General features: G+C 51.1%; 1 protein-coding gene across 1 annotated transcript in view; it reads left to right on the forward strand.

Annotated features, from left to right (window-relative positions):
* The window catches only part of LOC116520557 (SCO-spondin-like), a 122,258-nt gene that overhangs the window by 12,888 nt on the left and 92,740 nt on the right, over positions 1-16,630 (forward strand). The window contains exons 15-25 of the mRNA XM_032234806.1: positions 236-457; positions 1,786-1,951; positions 3,277-3,529; positions 7,062-7,242; positions 9,391-9,485; positions 9,579-9,835; positions 9,918-10,052; positions 11,259-11,461; positions 11,614-11,741; positions 13,454-13,563; positions 15,405-15,560. Coding sequence (XP_032090697.1) covers positions 236-457; positions 1,786-1,951; positions 3,277-3,529; positions 7,062-7,242; positions 9,391-9,485; positions 9,579-9,835; positions 9,918-10,052; positions 11,259-11,461; positions 11,614-11,741; positions 13,454-13,563; positions 15,405-15,560 — 1,906 coding nt within the window. The remainder of the gene's footprint in view (positions 1-235; positions 458-1,785; positions 1,952-3,276; positions 3,530-7,061; positions 7,243-9,390; positions 9,486-9,578; positions 9,836-9,917; positions 10,053-11,258; positions 11,462-11,613; positions 11,742-13,453; positions 13,564-15,404; positions 15,561-16,630) is intronic.

A 16,630-nucleotide genomic window follows, 5' to 3' on the forward strand; every position in this document is an offset into this window, starting at 1 on the left:
TTCCTTTCTTCTTCTTTCCTCGTTCCCTTGTTCTCTCATTCCCTTCCTTCCTTCTTTCCTCCCTCTCTCCCTGTTCACTTGCCATGTGCAATAAATGATATCGCACCATAAGAACTGAACCCTGAGCCACTACCGGACGAGAACCAATCCTCAGCTCCATCAGGCTTCATAGGAGGCCTCCGGGTGCCTGATGCAGAATTGGCACCTGGGCCGACTCTTGCCTGCTTTCCTCCAGGTCCGAGGCCTTTGCGGGACCTACAACTGGAACCAGCAGGATGAGTTCACCACCTCAGAGGGCGACGTGGAGCCTGGCGTGGCTGCTTTCGCCCACAAGTTCCAACTCCCCCATGCCTGTCCCCCCACCGCCGACACCCTCTTCGACTCCTGCAGCACGTACGCCCAACGGCGGCAATACGCCGAGACGGCTTGTGCGGCCATCCACAGCTCGCCCTTCCAGGTGAGAGAGGAGGGCTGTTAGCCAGGTGTGGTGTTGGGAGGGGCCTATGACCAAAGGAGGTGGGGCTTCTGCTGCCTTTTAGGCAGACCACTCCAGACTGTCCTCACATCACAACCAAAACTGAACCCCAATTTTCTATGCGGGAACGTTCATATGTGGAGTTTTGCCCCATTTTGCAACATCTTCAAGTCGCCAAGTTTGACGACTCCTATAGTTTGACGACTCCTATAGAACAACGGTTGCCAATCTTTCTGGCTTTGCAGGCCGGCAACAGTGTCAGCGGCCGGGGCAGGGGGGGGGAGAGGGGCCAATTCTGCACAACAGCGGGGGAACGTGATTGCACACACAGCTATACAAGTGACAGGGAAGCCCGCCTGCCACTCCCGCAAATGAAGCTCCGTGCACAAATTTGAGTGGCCCAATTCTGAACGGGCCGCAGCCGAATATCGAGCCGCAGAAGGCGTGTTGTGGATCCCTGCTGTAGAAAACAAAGAAAAGTGGCACAATCCACATAGAAATGTTGTGGCTCAGCGCTTCTCGACTTAGCGACTGTAAAATGCATGGACTTCAACTCCCAGAATTCCCCACCTAGCATGTTGGGAGTTGGAGTCCGGAAAGTCACTGAGGCTGAGACGCCGTGGGCTAGAGAGGGACAGAAAGTGATCCTAACTTGGGTGCAGTCTTGAAGCCTCTTCACAAGGCAATGTCGAGGCCCTGCTTGAGTCAAGGAGCATGCCCACCAGGACACTCCCTCGCCACGTCCATCAGCTCAGATGGACCACCCATGGAGCTTCCTTAAAGGTAAAGGTTCTCCTTGCACATGTGAGCTAGTCGTTCCTGACTCTAGGGGGCAGTGCTCATCTGTGTTTCAAAGCCGAAGAGCCAGAGACGTCTCCGTGGTCATGTGGCCGGCATGACTAAACATTGAAGGTGCACGGAACACTGTTTCCTAATGCTGTTATCTAATGCTGTTAGAGCCACCGTGTCCCATAGAGCTTCTTTAAGGGTCACCAATTTCTCCAGCGGTGGGAGTTTACCACTAGTTCGCAAATGTGAGCACATACGTGTGGCATGCATGCATGCGTGCATTGTTGAAAATTAGGTTACATAGGACTTTTGGAGCTGGGGCGAGTGCAGAGGCCTAAGCCTAAATCCTAACCCTAACCCCGAACCCAAACCCTTAATCCTTAACCCCGAACCCTGAATCCTAACCCTGAACCCTAACCCTTAACCCTAACCATAACCTGTAGGTTGCCACTACCAGTTCGGGTGAACCATTCCGAACTGGCTGAATACCACCCCTGAATTTCTCCCACCCCTCTCGCCAGCTCTGTCACAACCTAGTGGAGCGGGAACCTTTCTACCAGCTTTGTCTGGAGGACGTGTGCAGCTGTTCAGCCGAGGACGACTGTCTTTGTGGTGCCCTGGCTGCCTACGCCCACCAGTGTGCTCAGGAGGGAGCCCTCATGGCCTGGAGGAACCGGAGCTTCTGCCGTAAGTGTCCTGGGAGGGAGGGGGGGTTGCTGCGATCAGGGAGGAAGGGGCGAGGACATTGTCAATGTGTCAAAGTAAAAACTGTGGGAGGCTAACCAAGGCTTGGACTTTGGTCCAGTTCCCACCATCTATACCGATGGCCTCCAGCCTGGGAAAATGGAGAGTGGGAAGTGGTGGGGGGGGGGGATAAGGAAGAGGAGGAGAGCCAAGGGGAGCAGATATGATCAGGCTGACCTCTTGATGAGTGCTTGGCCAAGAAAAGGGATATGTTGCTCCAAAATGGTGCCCACAGAAATAAAGGATTGATTGATCACCCAGGGTCATTAGGAATTGGGTGGACTATAAATCCAATTGAACTCAACCCAATTCAACTCACCCCATCCCAATCCAAACCAATCAACCGAACCCAACCCAACCCAACTGAACCCACTCCAACCCAACCTAATCCAACCTAACCTAAACCAACCCCTCACCCAATTCAACTCAACTCAACTCAATCCAACCCAACCCATCCAACTCTACACAATCCAACACAACACTATCCAATCTAACCCAATCTATTCCAATCAAATTTAATCCAACCCAATCCAACCTAAACCAACCCCTCAACCCAACCCAACCCATCCAACTCTACCCAACCCAACCCAACCCAACCCAACACAGTCCTACCCAACACAACACAGCACAACACAAGTCAAGCCAAGCTAAACCAAGCCAATCCATCCCAACTCAACCCATCAATCAATATTACAGTACTTGTGGCCTAAGGGTGGCCTTCAATGTGGCATCACCTGGAATTGAATCCAAATTGCTGGAAGCCCCTCAGAAGGCAGCTTTGGAATTTGCGTGCAGGATCCACAGATCATCAGACCTGCTGTTGAGGGGATGGAGGCGGAAAACCCATCCGCCCACTAGTAGGTCTTAGATCTTAAAGGGTCACAAGTAGGTCTGGAGAACCTGGGAGGGTTTGCTCTCCTTGCAATTACTGCTCCTGGACTGGGTTGGGTTGGATTGGGTCAGTTGGATTGGGTTGAGTTGGGTCAGTTGGGTTGAGTTGTTCTTAGCTGTGGGAGACCCCCCTGAACATGTCTGAATAGTCTTCTTGGCACACCATGGACGTCCTGTGGCCCCACATTCCCTGCTTTCCCCGCATTCCCAGTTGAGCATATTGCCTTGGGATCTCCTGGTGGTCTCTTTTTCAAGCACGGTGCTACCAACCCCTCTTCAGTACTCCATTCCTGACCCCTAGCCAACTTGACAGCCCATCTACAGTGGATATTCAAGATGGAATCCACACGCCGTGGCCTCTCCCTCTTTCTTCACAGCGGTGCAATGCTCCGGGGGCCAGGTCTACCGAGAATGTGCCACCCCCTGTGGAAGAACCTGCACCGACCTCCCCACGGAAAAATTTGGCAACTGCAAGGACCTCCACCCTGCCTGCGTGGCTGGATGCAACTGCCCAGAAGGCCTGGTGCTGGACCATGAAGGGCAGTGCGTCCAGCCGGCCATGTGTCCTTGCCTGCACCAGGAGAAGGCTTACCCACCCGGCAGCAAGATCCAGAGGAGTTGCAACAGCTGGTAGGTTGCAAACGGGGCTGAGGACCATCGTGGGTTTGTAACATGTACCATTCAGACGTTTCGGTCTGCATGGAGACCCCCCAGGAGGAGGGAGGAGGAGGGAGGAGGAGGGGGAGACATAATTGTTCAGAAAAGCTTTTAAGCAAGTTGTGGCGGGTGCAGACACGCGTGTGGGTGCGAAGGCAGAGATGGACTTCTATGGAGAACTACGGAGCCAGAAGGAAGCTCAGCGGTCCTGCTTTACCCCCGGTTCGTTCTGTCTTCTGGACTTGGCACGGGGCAGTCAGTAGCTCATGTGGAAACTGGGAAACTACCTTCATAGCTGTGTGATGGTTCCTCTTCCTTTTTCTTGCTCTAGGTTTCTATTCCCCTTCCTCTTCCCCCCTCCCCTCATTTGTCTGGGATGATACAAAGTCTCCTGTCTTAGGCAGAGGATTGGACTAGAAGACCTTCATGGTCCTTCCAGCTGTAGATTCCTCCTCCCCCTCCTCCTCCTTGTCTTGCTCTTTTTCCTCTTCCTCCTCTTCTTCTTCATCCTCCTTGCTCTAGCTTTCTATTCATCCTCCTCCTCTTCTTTCTCCTGTTTTCTATCCTCCTCCTCTTCCTCCTCTTCTTTCTCCTGTTTTCTATCCTCCTCCTCCTCCTCCTCTTCTTTCTCCAGTTTTCTATCCTCCTCCTCCTCTCTTTGTCATCCCAAACATTTCAGGGACCAGAACACCTCGTATGTGAAATCTCCCTTGGAGAAACACTTTTCTCTAATAGGGCTACAGCTGCAATTCATGCGCTGGTGTTCTTGCATACAGCTGCACCCCCCCCCCCCGGCACAGCCCCATGCTGTCTGCGTCGCGCGATTCGACAGAGTGACAAGAGATGTTTGATGAAATCACCCTGTGACCTGTCTCAGTCTCTCTCACAGGATAGGTTGATTTCATTGAATGTCTCTGCCACACGATTCCAGCAGTCCTTCTCTTGTGGATGGGAGCGTTCCAGTTATCCGGAGACCAATCCTGAAGGACACTGTCTGGGCGGCTGAGGGCCTCTGGGGGACCAAAGGGATGGACATGGGTGCTCCAGGAGGTCATCAAGAGAGATAGCTTGGGAGTGAAAGATTGGGGAGGCTCAGCCTAATGTATCATGTCCTGTGAAGTATAGGTGTCAACCCTGAAGCTGATCTGTTCATGGCCATTTTGAGGCTTTAGTGTTGCCACCGGAGGAGGGAATCAAGAGAGCTGGAGTTTTGAAGTCAAAACAAAATACTTTCTCCTGGGAATCAAGGACATGTTGTGGCCTGCCAGCAGCAGTTTCACACAGTGAGGAGGTTGGGGAAGAACATGGGCCGGTTCTGGAGTTTGGGGAAGGCTCGGATGAGGGCTCTGTGTTGGAGGCAGAGAGGGGGCCAGGGCCATCCGACAGTTATAGGTTTATTAGATTTATATGCAGTTATAAGCTGCTTTGGGGCAGAAGAACAGCTGGAACCTGTTCCCAATGTGAGCATGCACAGAGTTGCCAGACAGAACAGGTGAAGAACAGGGGTCAACTTGGCAGTAAGGCCACAGGTAGACGGTGAATGGCCCCTCCCAGAGGAGATAAAAGAGGAGCGAAAGGGGAATGGAGTTTGCAGGAGACCGTTAGTTCGCTTCATTGGTTCGTGACTCTCTGAGTCTCCTTACTAAGTTTTCCAGATCTCGGCCTGTCAGCTCTCCAAGCCAGAGAAGGTCTGTGACTGTAAATCCTCCCTTGAAAGACTTTCCTGGATGTGAATGAGCAGAATTCACAGTCAATTAATAAAAGGGGTTTTCTTCGGGACAAGGAATTGGCTTCTTGCTCTCGGGAAGCCTCGGTCAGAACAGGACACTTCCACAGCTGGTCAGAGAGAGGAAGAGTGAAGCTACCAGGCAGCCGGATGACACCTTGATTGGATCATGTGACTGTTTGGGGAAGGGGAAAAACTTTTACTTTCAATTAGGTGAAGACCATGGAGATATACAGAGTCGGTTTTCACCAGCCTGTGCCAATATGATATATCCAAATAAAACTTTGAGGAATCTACCTGCCTCGGAGCTATGGGTGTGTTACTTGGAACCCTGACAATAGGTAGTCCTCGACATACAACCACAAAAGAGGCCAAGATTTATGTTGCTAAGTGAGACATTCATTAAGTGAATGCTGCCCCAATTTTATGACCTTCCTTGCCCCATTGTTAAGTGAATCACCGCAGTGGTTAAATTTGCCACATAGTGGTGAAGTGCTTCTGGCATCACCATTAACTTGCTGGTCAGAAGCATGCAACAGGGGGAAATCATGTGACTTCAGGACCCTGCAACCCTCATAAATATGCATCGGTTGCCAGGCATCTGAATTTCAATCACGTGATCTCAGGGATGCTACACGACCCCCCCATGTGTGACCCAGAGGTGGGTTGCTCCCGGTTTGGCTTGGTTCAGCCCGGATTGGCCGAACTGGTAGTGGCGGTAGCAGGAGGCTCCGCCCACCTCCAGACGCTTCTGTGCATGCACAGAAATGTTGTGCCTGCGCACGAGCGAACCAGTAGTAATAGCAATAGCAATAGCAGTTAGACTTATATACCGCTTCATAGGGCTTTCAGCCCTCTCTAAGCAGTTTACAGAATCAGCATATTGCCCCCAACAACAATCCGGGTCCTCATTTTACCCACCTCGGAAGGATGGAAGGCTGAGTCAACCTTGAACCGGTGAGATTTGAACAGCCGAACTGCAGAACTGCAGTCAGCTGAAGTAGCCTACAGTGCTGCACTCTAACCACTGTGCCACCTCAGCTCTAAAAAAATAGAAACCCACTATCGGTGTGACCCTTATGGTCATGTGATAGAAATTCAGACATATGTTTATAAGCATGAAAAACAATCCTAAGTCTCTTTTCCCAGTGTTGTCGTAACTTCCAACGGTCACTAAATGAACGTGACTTGAGAAAGGTATCGTTTCCTAGAAGTCAAGCGGATTACAGTAGTGCAAAGCCGGAGCTGAAATTCACGCGTTAAATTCCGCAAGTGAAACTTTCCCCCTTTAAGTCACTTCCAGTGCCGTTGTAACTTCCGATGGTCACTAAAGTTACCCTGCTGTTATGAGTCGAGGACTACTTGTACCTGGGTGCCAAACTCTGCTGGGCTCGGTGGGACTTGTCCAGAGTTGGAGAAGGTGAGGTGGGGAAGGGAGATTATCCAAAGCCCAAGGGGTTCCCACATCTGTAGAGCAAAAGAGCAGGAATCTACATCAGGAGTGCCAAACTCAAGGCCTGTGGGCTGGGTGTAGCCCGTGGGGCCATCCTGGTGTACCCCAATGCGAAGAGGAAAGATCGGACCACCATGGCTTTGGCCCAGTTTACCCAGTGCTAAGAGGAAACATGCCAGCAGTTTAGGGAGTGGCATCAAGCTGTCCCCACCCACCCAGTCAGCCGTGCTTGCCCGGCCCCCTGAAGTCAACCACAGCTCTGATGTGGCCCTCAATGAAATTGAGTTTGACACCCTTGGTCTACATTGTTCATTGTTGTGTTTCAGTGTTTGTGTGAACGGGGCCTGGAGTTGCACAGAGGATACCTGTCCCGGTGCAGTGCTTTGTCCTGGAGAATTGGTCTACGCCTTCAACGCTTGCCTCCTCACCTGCGAGAGTCTCCTGAGCAATCTCAGCTGCGACAGCGCCTCCGATGGCTGTGTATGCCCTCCTGGCACTGTCTTCCTGGTGAGCAGTCCAGAAACGTCACCCCTACCATTTGGGAACATGAAGTGTTCACCTGTCCTGTTGGAAAGAGATTTATGGATCTGGGATGGGGTGTGGTTGAAGTTGCATTCTCCGATCTTGTGGCTGAGTTTCTGAACATTTCGTTACCAGGCTTGGTAACATCTCCAGCATGTTGTCGGTGGTCTGCCATTTACAAGGGCTTCAGGTATGGGTGTGGCGAGTGAGGGTCTTGTGATGGGTCAGGTGAGAGTCATCAGTGAGAGTTTTGTGATGGGAAAATTACATTTGGTGAGTGTCATTGAGAGGTGAACTGCTGGTAGTGGGAGACTTGCGTGGGTTGGTTGAGGGTCGATGCTGTCTCTGGTTGATTGTGTCAGGTTTCTGAAAGATGCCCTAATTAACTTACGGGCCTCAAGCCAAGTTTCAAAAGAAATCCAGTCATTATTAGGAGCAACATCTCGGCAATACCTGTGTGGAGTCAGATCTAATTTCAGTTTAATTATGGCTGAACCTTACCCCTGTTTCTCCCCTCAGTCTGTCATAAATCATATTCACCCACAAACTACTGCAGCAGGTTGTAAACTTTTGCGCCTCACAGCCTGCTGTAGTAATCTCAGATCCAACTCCAGCCAAAGGTATGTGTGGAATTCTCTCCCCCCTTTCCTCCAATGTCAGCTTGATAACAGAAATGGAAATGCTTTACAAGTTGACAGTGTGGTTCATAACCAGGTTGTAGGTCAATGTGTGCTGATAGATTTTGTGGTAAATATCTGCAGCTTGGGTGCAGGATGAGGGTAAAGGTTCGTTCTCTGAGCTTGTGGGTTGATTTCCGAACGTTTCGTTACATTTTGTTAAGTTTCAGCACGGTTTCAGGGATGTCGGCGTTCTTCTGTTAATAAGGACTTCCTGCATGGGGGTGTCAAGTGAGGGTCTTGTGCTGGGTCAGTCATCCGTGAGCCTTGTGATGGGTCTTGTGATAAGGAGATTTAAGATTTAAGATTTTATTGAACTTGTATGCCGCCCTATTCCCCGAGGGGACTCAGGGCGGCTAACAAACCAAATAGGGAAAGGGGGAGTACAAAAAACAAGGAGGTTGCATCACGTCAGGGATGTTGGGAGGTGAATGGCTGGTGCCGTTTAGTGTCGGTGGGGTAGAGATTAAGGATTTGGGATCGTGGCATTGGCCTGCCAGCCGGCATTTGTGAGTCGCTTCACCACCCACACAACCACTTTAGCAGAAAACGTTTTGGACTCAGTTGTGGTGGCAGGTTGATGATTATCCTGTACCAGAGGTGGGTTCCTACTAATCCGGTCCGTTCTGGCCATATAGGTAGCAATAGCAGTTAGACTTATATACCGCTTCATAGGGCTTTCAGCCCTCTCTAAGCGGTTTACAGAGTCAGCATATCGCCCCCACAGTCCTCATTTCACCCACCTCGGAAGGATGGAAGGCTGAGTCAACCTTGAGCCAGTGAGATTTGAACCGCTGAACTGCAGATAACAGTCAGCTGAAGTGGCCTGCAGTACTGCACACTAACCACTGCGCCACCTCGGCTAACTCTGGCAGACACATGACCATATCGGTTGTATCCTCGGCTATGCCATCTTGATTTTCTCTTCTGCACATGTGCAGAAAAATCTTCATTGGGAAAAAATGTAATTCCCCCCCCCTCTTTTAAACGTTGTGTGCATGCGCAGGCCATTTTAAGTGCAAATGTGCACCCACGTGAAACAGGCATTTGGCATACACAAAGTTTTTTGGGCGCCGAACCAGTAGTAATGGTAGCAGGAACCCACCCCTTCCCTCTAGCACTCCAAAAGAGGTGCCTTGTTTTCTCGATGCGTGCTTGAACACAGTCACAAGTAGCCACACGAAGGAGAGGACCCTTATCAATCTTCCCAAACAGAAACAGTGGCACTCTTTGGCACTGCTCCTGCTTTGCACACTGCATGGAAGCATTAGCTAAGATTCATCCAAACTTCATGGCACTTTGGAACCAGCTGAGCTGTCCCTTGTTATGTCTTTGCGTTCATGCCAGATGAACCTGGCTTGCTTTCCTGTGGTAGGAGCCTCTCCCTTAGCCAAGTAGGGTCTCTTCGAGATGACGAGGGCAGCCTCTCCATGTCGCCCCTTCTCTCCTCTTGCAGAACGAGCACTGCGTGTCCCCAGAGGAATGCCCCTGTCACCACAACGGCCACCTCTACCAGCCCAACGAGACCATCGCCAGGGATTGCAACACTTGGTGAGGACACGCCTGTGGGAGAGGCTGGAAGGGATGCCCTCCCCCAGAGCAGGAGTGCTGTGGGCTCACAATCCTCTCTCTCTCCCTCCCCAGCATTTGCAGAAAGCAGCACTGGGAATGCAGCCGCCACCACTGTGCGGCAACCTGCGTAGCCACTGGAGATCCGCACTACATCACCTTTGACGGGCGGGTGTACACATTCCTGGGGGACTGCGAGTATGTCCTGGTCCGCGAGAACAGCGGGGCCTTCACCGTCACTGCTGAGAACGTACCTTGCGGCACCAGCGGCACCACCTGCACCAAATCTGTGGTAGTGCTGATGGGCAGCATGACAGTTCACCTACTCCGCGGTAAGATGGGCGTGGGCGCATAAGGAGGCCATCGTACCCCAGTAGTTTTGCGCTCTTTCTCATCCTCTGATCCTTGTGCTAGGAAAGGACGTGACAGTGAATGGTGTCTCAGTGCGGCCACCCAAGACCTACAGTGGAAACGGGCTGACCTTGGAGAGAGCTGGACTTTTTCTGGTGCTTCTCACTCAGATGGGGTTGACGGTCCTCTGGGATGGAGGTGAGGTGCGGCCGAGCGGTCCCGTTTTTCATGTCCAGCCAGATATGAGTCCCACATGCTAAACTTTTGGCCCTCCTAAATAATTTCTTCTGGAGGTCTCCCCAGCTCCCGAGGAACCACCCTCCAGACCTTCCGCATAGCCTTAAAAACCTGGCTGTCCCGACAGGCCTGGGGCTAAAGACTTCAACCCCACCCGAATAGTATGACTGTTGCGCTTTTTAATGATGTATTGTCTTTATGTGTGTATCTTGTTTTGTTTTTCCCTCCCCCTGGATTGTGAGCCGCCCTGAGTCCCCTCAGGGAAAAGGGTGGCATATAAATAAAGTTAAAAAATCCAAATCCAAACATCTCAAGATTGCCACCATTACATTCCTTCAACACACAACACCTGCTACTTAGGTTTGCCCTCAACATCCACACTGCTTGCAGCACACATGAGGTCCACCAGGACTGATCAAGCTATCAGCTTGGTATGCATCATGGACTTGAAGGCAGTCACTGGACCAGTTGAAGAGTTGAACCAGTCAAACCAGGTTGTCTATGCTGTGTCCATCCTCCAGCAGACACAACTGTCACTTTCCCCCAGAGGTTTCCGCAGACCCTCTTCTTGCTGTTGTGTGTCGAACATCAACTGTCCAGTTGGCAAATTCAGAAAAAACTGCTGGGACATTATTTTACCAAGAGTATAAATTTTACTGAATAAATCCACATTGGTGCAGAAGAAGCAAAACCTGCTCAGAGTTTCCCGTGCAAATGCATGCACAGTTCATTTCCCTTTTCCTCATGCGCCACCCACAATCCATTATGTCCTCCAATCACTTCTGTTCACTTTGTTTTGGGAACCAGCTGATCACGCTGTGTCATCTGCTCTGGGTCTCCTTGAGGAGAGCCAACGATGCCTGGAAGCCATTCCCCCCCATCCTTGCATTCCAATCCCCCCCTGCATTCTTTGTCAAGTTGTGAGCAAAGCAGAATATAGGTGAACATCCAAGTCAGTTTAGACAATGAGAAGCTCACCTCTCATGTTGTGAAGGTCTTATTGGACCTCATTAATGGCTGACATTTGATAGTTCTTGGGGAAAAAATTGACGCTGCTGTAGCTCATCTCGGGATCCTAATTCCAAACCAGTATCCTAAAATCAAGTGAGCTGCTCACTGGAATGGGACACTGGGCCTCAGCCCCTCATCCTATCCCTGCCACCCCAGGCACTCGTGTCTACATCAAACTGGAAGCCAAGTACCAAGGCCGAGTGGCAGGACTCTGTGGGAATTTTGACGGCGACGCAGAGAATGACTTCTCCAGTCAACAAGGCATTGTGGAACCCACGGCTGACCTTTTCGGCAACTCCTGGCGCATCAGCCTTCTGTGTCCCGAAGTCAACGCCGAGGACTTTGAACATCCCTGCACGGTACGACCTGTGATTACGCCGATGGGGGGGAAACTCACTCTCTGGTAGGATTGGATGAGCGTGCATTCTGGGTGTCTGGTGGGACCCTTGGTGGTTGCAAATTGGAAAATGAGATATGGGCATTCCCACGATTCCACATCTCTCGCCCCCAGGTGAATTCTCACCGTGCAACGTGGGCTCGGAAACGCTGTGGGATCCTCCTTCAAGATCTCTTTGCCCGTTGCCGTGAGGAGCTGCCCTGCCAACAGTTCTACGAGTGGTGTGTTTTTGATGCCTGCGGGTGAGTGAGGGTCAGCTGGAGAGGGGGCAGGGGTGGGAAGATAGGGACTCTTGGTAGAGCTCTCCTACTAAGAAGAACAGGTTGAAGGAGAACCTGTTGGGTAGGAAGGAGAAAAATGTGCACCACCCAAACGGATCCTTCAACCTACCTGCCAAAGCTGTTGAACCTGGTCATTCAGCTTGGTAGGCAAGAGGTGATGGGCCATCCTTGCCAGCTGGCCAGGAGGAAAACTACTTTCCCATTTGTGCTCAGAGACCACCACATCAAGTTCTTCTCCCATTGAGTGCAATGCCACCAGTGTTTGGGATGGCACACACCCCCCGCCAATGTGATGAGATCTCAGGATTGGTGCATGTGTAGAAATTGTGCATTTTGTATTCGCCCAGAGAGACTTGATTCTAGATGTCCCCAAGGAGTGTCAACCAGGGATAATTAATGTCCAGAAACAGGCCCAGATTCACAGCAGAAACTTTAGAGGCGAGGGTGGTAGGATATTTGCCAACTTCAAGGAGAGGTTCAGAAGATTCCTATCTCTGATATTCATCAGGAATAATTAGGGCATGTTCACACACTTACAAACCTCTTTTTTTTTGAGTTTGCAAAAGGATCTGCAGCATAAACTAACCAAATGAAGTTGGTTGATGCAATGGCTACTATAAAAAAAAAAAACCCCTCACAAATGTAACCACATTTGGAGTATTGTAGAAATTCTGCAATGGGTTCTGAAAATTAAAAGTTGTTTTTAATTTTAAGCACTTGTGCTTCTTCGTCTCCCCGAGAAATCCTTGTGAGGTCCACCAGCTGGCATTTGAAAAGCTCAGGAGGATCTTTAGCCTACACAACATATGTGCACACTTTAAACCCAAGAATATATGGAGGCAGAAGCTTGTCCACCCTAAGGATAAAACACCAAAATTGAGCAACGTGGTATATGCATGCGAGCCATATGCAGATCTGTACATTGGGGAAACAAAACAGCCACTTCATAAACGCATGGCACAACATAGAAGGACAAACCCATCAAGAATAGATTCAACAGTGGATGTGCATTTGAAAGACAAGGCCTGCTTTTTTAAAGACAGCAAAGTCCACATTTTGGACAGAGAGGACTGCTGGTTTCAAAGCGTGGACCAAGAGGCCATCCATGTCAAAATTTGTAGGCTATTTAACCAGGACAAAGTCACATTGCCCAGTGTACACCACAAGGAGGCTAGTCTACATTGTGCAACGATTTCATTTTACTCTTTGCTTGAACTGGGTGTTTTTAAAATAATTCACTGCTCGGGGTTTTTATATTTCCATGCGCATTTTATGAGCCGAGGTGGCACAGTGGTTACATGCAGCACTGCAGGCTACTTCAGCTGACTGCAGTTCTGCAGTTCGTCTGTTCAAATCTCACCGGCTCAAGGTTGACTCAGCCTTCCATCCTTCCGAGGTGGGTAAAATGAGGACCCGGATTGTTGTTGGGGGCAATATGCTGACTCTGTAAACCGCTTAGAGAGGGCTGAAAGCCCTATGAAGCGGTATATACGTCTAACTGCTATTGCTATTGCTATTATAGGCCGTTCCCCTGAATTTTACGCGCTGTGCTGTGTTTTGCCCAATAAATAAATGGCTCCGTGCATGCCTTGGTGATAGGGCAGGGTGTGTGCGGGGACTTTCTGCCATCCTCCCTGCTGATCTGATCCACTTTCTGTCTCCTCTTTGCTCAGGTGTGACTCTGGAGGGGACTGTGAATGCCTCTGCACGGCTATTGCAACTTACGCCGAGGAGTGCATCCAGAGAGGAGTCTCCGTACGCTGGAGAAGCCAGGAACTGTGCCGTAAGCTTTGGAGGAGGCTGGGAAGGAGGAGACTCTCTGTGGGATGGGTATCTAGGGCAGGGATGGGTTCCAGCAGTCGCTACTGCCGGTTTGCTCATGGCTGCACTGTGCACACGATTTCCTCAGAAACAAAAAACGAGATGGCGCCACATACAGCACCGCCAGGAGAACCAGTTCAGGGGCATGGCAGGCTAGGGTTGCTGCCGGTTCCAGTTCACTAGCAGTTCGGCCGAACTGGTCCGAACTGGTAGGAACCCACCACTGGTATAGGGAGGGCCAGAAACTCAGTGGATGACCCAGTATGCAAAAAAATTCCTTCTTGCTCTCATTTCCCTGAACAGAATGGGATAATTCACCAACTTGCCAACTCAGCAGGCGACAACTCACCACGGCTCACTCGCTGCGGCATAAGTCACCGCGGGACAACGGAACCATCCGATTTCATGATTTCACAGAGAGAGAAAATTGTTCTAATTGTTGACCTTCACTTTTCACACCCCTGTCCCTGTTTTCTTTAATGATTCTCTTCCACCATTTCCTTGATATTAATTTCACTCTTGTCCCGCAGCGAATTTGCCGTGGCGAGTTGGTTGCAGCAAATTGGCGGTGGTGAGTTGGTGGTGGCAAATTGTCATAGACACACACACGGACACACACACACATACCCTGAAGGTGTCCGCCTGTCAAATCAGGTCTTCCTGCCTGGTCTTGACAGGTCCAGGGTCCATCCCTGGTCGGCTGTTCACAAACCCGCGTTCCCCAAAGTCCCCATTTCTGTTCTCCACTCCTCCCCTTCCTCCCATGCTCGAGAGGAAGGGATGCTGCCTTTGTGGCAGGCCGTATGTGTGTCACTTGGCATTGTGCGGTCATCCCTGAGACTTTGCAACATGGCTATGCATGTGACATTTGGTCGTGGCATGAGCATCAGCTGCATTGCACAGCTGAGGCCAAGCACACAATCATGAAATGGAGGTTCCCCCGAAGGTGGGCTCCAGCACGAATCCGACCGGAACTATCGAAGCTTTGCTCTCTCTTTGTCCTCTGGAATGCAGCCCCTCCCTCCATCCTGGGAATTGAGGCTACATTCCACCAAATCTGGCATTTCCTTGGGTTTGGGATAAGGAAAGTCGTGAGAACGAGCTTCTGGGCTGAAGGGAAGTCCTCTCCCAGATCTAGCTCGGGGTGTTGTGGCCTGCCAGCAGAGTTGGCGGCAGACTCAGACAGTGAGGAGGTTGGGGAGGAAGCTGGGCCAGTCCTGGAGTCTGGGGAAGGCTCTGACGAGGCCTCTGTGTCGGAGGCAGAGAGGGGGCCAGAGCCGTATGCCAGTTATCAGCTGCCTTCACAGTTGGAGATCAGTGGGGCGGAAGAACAGCTGGAGCCTGTTCTCAGTGTGCACATGTGCAGAGCTGTCAGGAGAAGGGAACAGCTAAGGAACAAAGGCCAACTCAGGAATAAAGGGACAAGTGGACGCTGAATGGCCCCTCCCATAGGGAATAAATAGGAGCAAAAGGGGAGCGGTGTTTGCAGGAGACAATTAGTTCCTTTAATTAGTGTGAAGATTTGCTAATCCGAGAGACTCCTTGCCAAGTCTTTCCTTGTTCAGCGTTGCGTCTTGAAGCTACCGGCCTCGCAACTCTCTGAGGACTGATAAGGTCTGTGGTTGCAATTCACACGTGAAAGACAGTTTGCCGGGATTTTGCTGGATGTGAATGCTAAGAACTCCCATTATAAAAAGGGTGTTTTTTTCTCCCGGGACAATGAGTCTGTTTCGTGATTTGGTGAAGCCTGGGTCAAAACACGGGGGCTTTGCCCTCCTACCCACCCTCTCTTCCATTGCTCAGCTCTACAGTGTGACCACGGGATGGAGTATAACCCCTGCGGCCCCGCCTGTCCGCCGACCTGCCAGAACTTTGGCCTGGAGCCCGCCGAGCACTGCCCCATGGAGACGGCGTCCTGTGTGGAGGGGTGCTTCTGTCCGGAAGGCAAAGTGATGCACGGTGAGATGAGAGAGGGGCAACAGCCTTGGGGGTAAAATGGAGGCGGAGCTGCCAGGCACCTGTGGGCGGAGCCAGGGGAAAGTAGGGAAGAGGAGGAAGTGGGGATGTGGAACGCCTTTCTTGGGAGGGTGGCAGGGAAGATGGAGAAGATCAGCATAGGTTGGGGAAGGTGTCATTCCCAGAAGTCAAAGCGCTTATGGCCTAATGAAGGCTGGGTGGGTGGGTTGGAGACACACACACACACACACACACACACACACACACACACACTGTCAGAGCTGCCACTGTTCAGTGCCAGTCTGCCATGAACTCTGGGGAGATCTGGATGGGAAGGGGGAAAGCAAAACACTACACCGTGCCTTCCTGAGAGACGCGGCTTCAAGGGCAGACATCGGAAAAAGGAATGTAGCTGCATACCATCCCACACTTCGGGTAACTGCCCCAAAACAGTCCTCTTTGAATATGATTGGACAATGGGGGTGGGGGGGATGACGCAAAGGCGATGGGAAATGACTTAGAGGGGGACAGTTTCACTAGGGGAATTCGATGCATGAATTTCAGCTCCGGCTTTGCGCTACTGTAATCCACTTGACTTCTAGGAAACAATACCTTTCTCAACCGAGTGGAGTTAAGGATCATTCTTGCTTAGATGTTCGAACTGGGACAGGACTGACAGAGAGAGGGGGGAGGGAGGCAAAAAGAGAGAGAGAAAGGGAGGGAGGGAGGGAGAAAGGGAGAGAGAGGGAGGGAGAGAGAGGGAGGGGGAAGGAGGGAGAAAGGGAGAGAGAGGAAGGGAGAGAGACAAAAGGAGAGAAATAGAGAAATAGAGGGAGGGAGGGAGGGAGGGAGAGAAAGAGAGAGAGGGAGGGAGAGATACAGAGAGGGAGAAAAAGAGAGAAAGGGGGAAGGGAAAAGGAGGGATGGGGAAAGAGATGGAGGGAGGGAGAATTGGATGGAGGGAGAGAGGCAGAGAAAGAGAGGGGGGAAAGAGAGAGGGAGGGAGAAAGGTTGAGAGAGGGAGGTAGAGAGAAAGGTTGAGGGAGGGAGGGAGAGATACAGAGGGAGAAAAA

Source organism: Thamnophis elegans, chromosome Z (genome assembly GCF_009769535.1).
Source record: "Thamnophis elegans isolate rThaEle1 chromosome Z, rThaEle1.pri, whole genome shotgun sequence".
Taxonomy (NCBI): Eukaryota; Metazoa; Chordata; class Lepidosauria; order Squamata; family Colubridae; genus Thamnophis; species Thamnophis elegans.